The 8,442-nt window shown below is 44.3% G+C and overlaps 1 protein-coding gene across 1 annotated transcript; it reads right to left on the bottom strand.

Annotated features, from left to right (window-relative positions):
* Positions 1 to 627: 627 nt before the first annotated feature.
* Positions 628 to 1,160, bottom strand: LOC108316416 (NADH dehydrogenase [ubiquinone] 1 beta subcomplex subunit 6-like). Its single transcript, XM_017546232.2, has one exon. The coding sequence runs from the start codon at positions 1,131 to 1,133 to the stop codon at positions 747 to 749; it is 387 nt and encodes a 128-aa protein (XP_017401721.1). The 5' UTR covers positions 1,134 to 1,160; the 3' UTR covers positions 628 to 746.
* Positions 1,161 to 8,442: the final 7,282 nt, after the last annotated feature.

Here is an 8,442-nt window from a genome sequence, read left to right as displayed (position 1 = left end):
TTACATTATTTAACAAACAGGTTAAATATGTTCATTTTAAATTTAATTCAGTATGAAACTGTTAACCTTTATAAAAAGACAACTAGGAAAATGGCTAAATATTTATTTCCATCACCCCTAGTTTCACATATTCATAAGTTCAGAACTAAAATCCTATGTCTCTTCTGACGTCCTAGTGAAATTAATAGTACAGACTCCTTTTTTGAACCTTTTCTCCTGACTTGGCCTCCTGGATTCAAGTGATTCTCCTGCCTCAGCCTCCCCAGTAGCTGGGAGAACAGGCGCACACCACCGTGCCCGGCTAATTTTTGTGTTTTTAGTAGAGATGGAGTTTCACCACGTTGGCCAGGCTGGTCTCATACTCCTGACCTCAAGTGATCTGCCTGCCTTGGCCTCCCAAAGTGCTGGGATTACAGGCGTGAGTCACTGCACACGGCCCTTTGTCCATTTTAGAAATCAGGTTGTTTGCTTTCCTTGCTACTGAGTTGTTAGAGCTCTTTATGTATTTTGGATATTAACCCCTGGTCAGATGTATGGTTTGTACATATTTTCTCCCACTGGGTAGGTTGTCTCTTCACTCTGTTGATTTTTTGCTTTGCCGTACAGCTTTTTATTTTTATTTTTTATTTTTTATTTTTTTTTTCTGAGATTAAACTTTATTAAGTCACTCTTCCAGAAAATTCGGTAAATATGGTAATGTAGGAACAAACTTAGGCTCATAAGCCTTTTAAATTTTTATATAATCTTTAATGATGTTGATCAGGAAATTCTTTCATTGGTGGAATTACTTCTCCAGTCTCCACAATTGTATCACCTGGGAATATTCTGGGCTTTGAGTGAACGATGGCATATGGTTTTGTAGCCACATGATATTTCACGTAATAATGAACAATCCAGGCAGGTATAAGTACACAAGTAAAAAAAAACATACTCTTTCGGTATACCTTATAGACCATGTTCCTCCAAGGGGACTTATTTGCCAAAAACTTATCCCAGAATATGTCCATAGGCCACTTCGCCTCTGGGGGCAGCACCGGTTCCCGAGGGCTCAGCTCCTGGTCCTTTAGCCATTGCCTTCTCAGCGCTCGCAGCTGCTGCTGCCGCAGTTTCTCATCCGGAGTATACCCCGACATGTCGCCGCTGGTATCAAGGCAAATGGACACAGCTTTTTATTTTAATGCAATTCTGTTTGTCTACTTTAGATTTTGTTGCCTGTGCTTCTGGACTCATATCTAAATCACTTTCCAGACCAGTGTCATGAAGCTTTCCCCCAATGTTTTTTTCTGGTAGTTTTACAGTTTCAGGTCTTACATATAAATCTTTATCCTATTTTGAGTTGATGTTTATATATGGCATGAGATAAGGGTCTACTTTCATTTTCTGTATTTTATTGTTAAGAACATGAAGGCCAGGCCTGGTGGCTCATACCTATAATTCCAGCAGTTTGGGAGGCTGAAGCAGGAGGATCATCTGAGGTCAGGAGTTAGAGACCAGCCTGGCCAGTGTGGTGAAACCCTATCTGTACTAAAAATATCAAAAAATTAGCTGGTCGTGGTGGTGGGTGCCTGTAATCCTGCCTATTGGGGAGACTGAGGCAGGAGAATCACTTGAATCCGGGAGGCAGAGGTTACAGTGAGCCAAGATCACGCCACTGCCCTCCAGCCTGGGCAACAAGGGTAAAACTCTGTCTCAAAAGTAAATAAATAAATAAAAAGAAAATGAAGCATAGTCATATCCCTCTTAATGTTCTGCCTACTAATTTCGCCATTGCTGACATTTCTGAGACTGTTTCTTTTGGTTCTGGGTAGTGTTTTCCTATCTCTTTTTATAATACTTTCTTTTTTAAGAGTCGGAGTCTTACTGTGTCGCCCTGGCTAAAGTGCAGTGGCTCTTCTTGGGTGTGATCATAGTGTACTGCAGCCTCAAACTCCTGGCCTCAACCGATCCTCCTGCCTCAGCCTCCAGAGTAGCTGGGACTACAGGTACCTGCCACCACATTCAGTATGACAATATGAAATTCAATGTCAAACACTGGGAACTTAATTTTGTTCAGTGCTAGGTTTTGTTGCATTTCTCTGATGAGCGTTGGACTTGGTTTTGGCATGCTTGGTATCAGTTTGATCATCAGTGCTTGCTTTCAGGCTTTGCATGGTGGATCCAGAGTAGCCTTTATTCCAGCAACCACTACTGCATCCTTTTAACGTCTCATCTGTGATATCCCGTGTATTACAGGATCGATTCATATGGGCTGTCAGGAACACAAACAAAAGATTCCAAATGTTGTAGAAGCTCTAAGAATTGTTTGGCCTGTCATTTTCTGTTGTTTTTAACCCCCTGCCTTGTGGAATTTTACCTCAGTGAGGTACATATCAGTATTCAGCCAAAGTTTTGAGGTCTGGGACCTCTCTGCAGATCTCCAAAGCTCTCTCTGTGTCATTCCCTTGTCTCCAGCATTTTCCCTCTTAATTTCTAGCCAACTCATCCTCTACCAACTGTAATCCCTGTTTTCTCCACTCAGTGAGACTGATGGCTCTCTATTGGGGCTCCCCTCTCTGCACTGCTCCTTACAGCACAGTACAGGAGACTGCCTCTAGGCAGTAAGCCGAGGCAGTCATGTGGCTCATCTCGTTTCCCTTTTCAAAGTTAAAATTCTGTACTGCCTGCTTTCCAATGTCTAGAAATATTTCTTTCATAATTTTAACTGGTTTCATAGTTGTTTATAGTGGGAGGGCAATGTCTGTGGCTGTAATTCCTTCTTGGAAGAAGTGAAAGTCTTCTTGGGCCAATTTTTCAGCTGGAAACTATTTATTTATTTTTATTTTGTTTGATTTTTGAGACAGAGTCTCTGTTGCCCAGGCTGGAGTGCAATGGCACAATCTCAGCTCACTGCAACCTCTGCTTCCGAGGTTCAAGCGATTCTCCTACTTCAGTCTCCCAAGTAACTGGGACTATAGTTGCATGCCACCACGCCTGGCTAATTTTTGTAATTTTAGTAAAGACGGGTTTCAGCATATTGGTCAGGCTGGTCTTGAACTCCTGACCTCAGGTGATCCACCCGCTTCGGCCTCCCAGGTGTGAGCCACCATACCTGACCTGGAAACGATTTATTAAAGAGGCTACGTCTCTAGCAGAAAGGACCCTGAGACACCATGACAAGTATATAAGGTGGTTTTCCCAATCCTAACCCACAGGGACCTATGACCTTTTATTTTCATATCACACATGAGAGAAAGTGGACTATCCAAACATTTCAAGCACTGTTGGATAGAGTCCATTGACACTGACACCCTAGGATCTTAAGCTCCATTATGGACCGCAGTCAACACTTGTGTTAGAGTGGCAGGGTGTGGAGGGTAGGTAATAAATGTATTCCTGCCCGGGTCTCGCTCTCAGTAGGTCTACTAGGTTTACAGACTCACCTGCTGGTTATGTCACGAGTCCTTAATGGAAAGTTGGAATAGACATATTTGACAGTTGGCAGAACCACCACGTTGGTTTTTTGGTGTGTGAGGTAGGAACTATCATAGTGAGGAAGGCCAACATGAAGTGCCTGCAACTGCCTCCACCATTCCAGACCAATATAATAAATAAAAATTACTCCATTAGTGCCCCTCTTGAAGACCTAAAGGATGCAGGGGTGGTGCCCATCATATTGCCATTTAATTCACCAGTCTGGCCCCTGCTAGAATCAGACAGATCCTGGAGAATGAATATGGATTACTGTACTCCCAATCAACACACGGTGGTAATTCTATCTGCTGTTCCAAATGTGGTATCTTTGCTAAAAAAGATTAACGCAGGCTACATGGTTATGTATTGATTTGGACAGTGCATCCTTTTTCATCCCTGTAAAAAGGAAGATCATAGGCCGGGCGTGGTGGCTCAAGCCTGTAATCTCAGCACTGTGGGAGGCCGAGGCGGGTGGATCACAAGGTCAAGAGATCGAGACCATCCTGGTCAACATGGTGAAACCCCGTCTCTACTAAAAATACAAAAAATTAGCTGGGCATGGTGGCGCGTGCCTGTAATCCCAGCGACTCAGGAGGCTGAGGCAGGAGAATTGCCTGAACCCGGGAGGCGGAGGTTGCGGTGAGCCGAGATCGCGCCATTGCACTCCAGCCTGGGTAACAAGAGCGAAACTCCGTCTCAAAAAAAAAAAAAAAAAAAAAAAAAAAAAAAAAAAAAAAAGGAAGATCATAAAAGTTTGCCTTCACTACTGAGATGTGCAATAATATACATGTACAGTTTTACATCTGGACCATGTCAACTCTCCTGCCTCTGTCATAATACAGTCCGAAGGGACCTGGACCATTTGAACATTCCATAGGGCATCCCATGACTGCACTGATGAGATCATAGTAATTGTACAGGATGAACCTGAAAGGATCCCGTATCAGAGGCCTCAGCAGGATAGATCTTCAAATGGTAGTGCCAGAACCCCACAAATATTCAGGATCTTGCCAGAGCAGCGAAGTTTTTAGAAGTCCAGTGGTGTGGAGTGTACCAGGACGTTTCCTCCCAAGACGATAAGGAGAAATTTTGCATCTCACGTTTCTCACCACTAAAAAGCACGATGCCTTGCAAAGGTCTTGAGGTCTATTGCTAACATATTCCATACTTGGGAATATTGCTCGGACCAAAATATCAGGTGACACAAAAGGCTGCCAACTTTGAGTGGATCCCAGAGTAGGAAAAAGCTCTGCAGCAGGTCAGGACTGTGGTACCAACGGCCCTGCTGCTTGGCCCACAAGACAGCGTATTATATTTGAGATTTCAATGGTGAGAAAAGATCATATACTGTTCGTGACAAATCCCAATAGGAAGTCACACACAGCCCCCTATAGTGCTGGAGCAATGCCGTGCCATCTGAAACAGAGCATTACACACCTTTCAAAAGATAGCTCCTGGAATGCTCCTGAGTCCGAGTTGGGACAGTGTGCTTGGCTCTGGGACATTAAGTGATGTATGATAACCTGGCTTCTGTCAAACCCACAAGTCATAAGGCTGGGTGGGTCTACCAGTCATCCTTCATAAAATCAAAGTGGCATATATAGAATTGGGCACAAGCAGGGCTGCAAGGCAAAAGTGAGCTACATAAGCAGGTGCCCAGATCCCTGTCACCCACCACTGTTGCACTGGTGCTTCCTTCTCAATTTACATCTGTAGCCACATGGATCAGAGATCCCTCATGACCTGATGACAGAAGAGGAAAAAGGTTGAGTGTGGTGAACGTACGGGCTGTCTCAGTTGGTGAAAGTAAGCTGGAAGTACACTGTGGCTGCGCTATGGCCCCACTTAGAGATGATCTGTGCACCTGCCAGAAGGAAGTATATATAAGACTCATGGGCAATGGTTAATGAATTAGCGAGTTGGTTAGGAGCCTGGAAGATCAAACACAAGGAAGTCTGGAAAAAAGGCACATAATGTACCTGAGAATGGGTATAGAGCATGATGATTTTTGTACCTCAGATAACATCCACCACAGGAAAGGCACCAACCAAGCAGATGGAATGATTTAGCCAAATAATGTTAACCAGGCTTTGTTGGCACCCCAATGCTGGCAAAGTGATCATATGGATGGAGGGACCACGGTGGAGGTAATTCATCGGGTTCAACATCATGGACTCATCAAGTCTGATCTAACTACTGCATCAGTGAATGTCCAGCTTGCCAGCAACAGATAACCAACACGCAGCCTGATATCACCATTCCTCAAGGAAACCATCCAGCCACTTGGTGGTAAGTTGATTCCACTGTGTCCCTGCTACCTTGGAAGGGGAAGTGTTCTATCTTGAGGGGGCATTGATGTATATTATTGGAACTGGTTTGCCTCTCCTGCCTGCACAGCCTCAGTCAGCAACACCATCCAAAGGTTTACAAAATTTCGATCCATTTGCCTGAAATCTTGTATAACGTTGCATCAAACCAAGAGACCCACTTGATAGCAAGAAGGTACAACACTGGGTACACAATGATGGAATCTGCTTTAATCACATACCATAATATGCAGCAGCTGCTCCCTGGTAGAGTGCTTGCTAAAGGATCAGTGAAGTTTTTAGAAGTCCAGTGGCACCAGATTGGAGATGATACCCTGTAAGGAGGAGGCATCATCCTCCATGATGCAGTACATATCTGATATCAACAGCCATCAAGTAGTGTATCCTTAAGGAAAATAGTGGCTCAGGGGAACAAGGGGCGGCTGTAGAAGCAGCCTGCCATTGTCATCGCTCCCAGTGACGCGACAGGGGAATCTGTGCCTTCTATCTCAACTCTGGACTCTAAGGGTTTAGAAGTCCTGGTCCCCAGAATGGGAATGTTTTGCACCAGTGGACACACTGAGTCTCACTAAACTTTAAAGCTATGGCAGGCACTAGATTACTTCAAATCACTACCAAGAGACAAGAAGGCAAGGAAAGGAGTCGCTGTCAGGAGGCAGAACTACTACTACTCAGTGGGAACAGGGAGGAATATACTTGACACCCAGATCATCCATTTCAGTATGGTTTTCCTTACCCAGTTTTTTTTTTTTGACCGCTCCTTGCAGAGTAGGGCCACCCACAGGCTGTGCCTGGAGGAGCCTCTCCTTACCCAATTTTATTTATTTTTCTTTTTTTCTCTCCTTTATACACACACACACACACACACACACACACACACACACACACACACATATATATATTTTATAAGATGTGGTTTCACCATGATGGCCAGGCTGGTCTTGAACTCCTGACCTCAGGTGATCCACCCACCTTGGCCTCCCAAAGGCGTAGGATTACAGGCGTGAGCCACCACACCCGGCCTCTCCTTACCCAATTTTGATGGTAAATGAACAAGTGCAGTCATGGCCTGAGAAGGGCATGATGGCCAGGTATGTCATCTGGTAACCCACATGAACCAGAAGTACAAGTCTGAGGGGGTTGGGGAAAGATCAACAATGGGGAAGTAGAGGAGGGAGGTGAGTGTCAGTTGCAAACTCAAGCCACAGCGGCAGAGGCTGTGGTCTGTCCCAAACCTTCCTCTTTTAAGTTTCCCCAGAAAGAGATCCATCAGAATCCTGAAGAAACCATCCCAGAACTAATGAAGCCAGTCAATCTGAGCAGTGCAAGGGGGGGGACTGTCATGTTGACTGTGGTATGTGGCCCATATTTTCCCCTTCAGGATTGAAGCTGCTGAGAATGCTGACAGCACAGGTGTCACCCACGCCCCATCCGGGGACTGCCTTTGGCTGAAGTCAGCCACTCACCCAAACTTATACTCCTTTTCTGGTCAGGTGGGGAGACATAGGTCCAGCCCACTTGCCCTACTGGGGCATCCTGCTGCCATCCTACTTTGAGCTCCTGATTGACTGAGGCGTTTGTCTTCCTCTACCCTTTTACTGCCTTTACTCCCCAACAGGTGTTGACGCAGATAATTCCTTGCAATAAACTTTCTGCACGTGAATCTCCAACTTGGCGTTTTTGCCAAGAACTCAACCTATGGCAGGTATTTAAATGTTTTTTAAGGTAGCTGTGTGAAATGTGTGCTTGTTGCTCAATTTCAGAGAGCTTCATGTTGGTCATGTTGAGAGATGGTGTTTAATGAGCCTATCATTTCAAGGACAGTAGGAATGGGAATCATTGAAATGGCAAATTTCAGTGGGCTTGGGGCTCATGCCAAGGCTTCAGGTCCTCCCCAGACCTCAAGGGCATGTCCAGGACGGCAGAACTCTGTGCTTCAGTTTGGGGGTTAATTCTGGGTGTCCCCAACTCACTAGGGATAAGTGGGGTGCAAAAGTGTATGCATCTGCCCCAATTTAGATTAGTGCTTCCTAAATGCTGGGGTCTCTGCAAGTTAATGGAGGCTCAAACCTTTAAAGAAGTCATTCTCTTAAATCCAGGACTGACTGTGCCTACCAAAAGCAGCCGACCATCTTTCACAAGAGGATCCTGCTGGGAGACACTGGCAATGAGAAGTTCCTATAGGACTTACGTACAAGATCAGTCTGGGGCCAGGCGCGGTGGCTCTCGCCTGTAGTCCTAGCACTTTGGGAGTCCAAGGTGGGTGGATCACCTAAGTTAGGAGTTTTTTTTTTTTCTTTCTTTCTTTTTTACTTTATTAAAATACTGAGTTTTATTTCACATGTATACTTTTGTCTCCCCACCATTTCCATGTCTGACCACCAGTTCTATGCCCTGTCATAACATTCCATACATACTTAAAACCAAGCAAAGGGTGGAGTTCCATCTTTAAAAACTACAGGCATTTTGGACAACACATTCTTGGCAATGGTATCTTGACAACATTTATCAAACACGGTAGGGAAAATTCTCACTCTGCATTAAAAAAAAGGACAGCCAGATATCAACTGTCACAGAAATGAAATAAGATAGAATTTTTTTTTTTTTTTTTTTTTTTTTTTTTTTTTTTTTTTTTTTTTTTTTTTTTTTTTTTTTTTTTTTTTTT

Source organism: Cebus imitator, unplaced genomic scaffold, assembly GCF_001604975.1.
Source record: "Cebus imitator isolate Cc_AM_T3 unplaced genomic scaffold, Cebus_imitator-1.0 Scaffold188, whole genome shotgun sequence".
Taxonomy (NCBI): domain Eukaryota; kingdom Metazoa; phylum Chordata; class Mammalia; order Primates; family Cebidae; genus Cebus; species Cebus imitator.
This window is presented reverse-complemented; position numbering and strand designations above follow the sequence as displayed.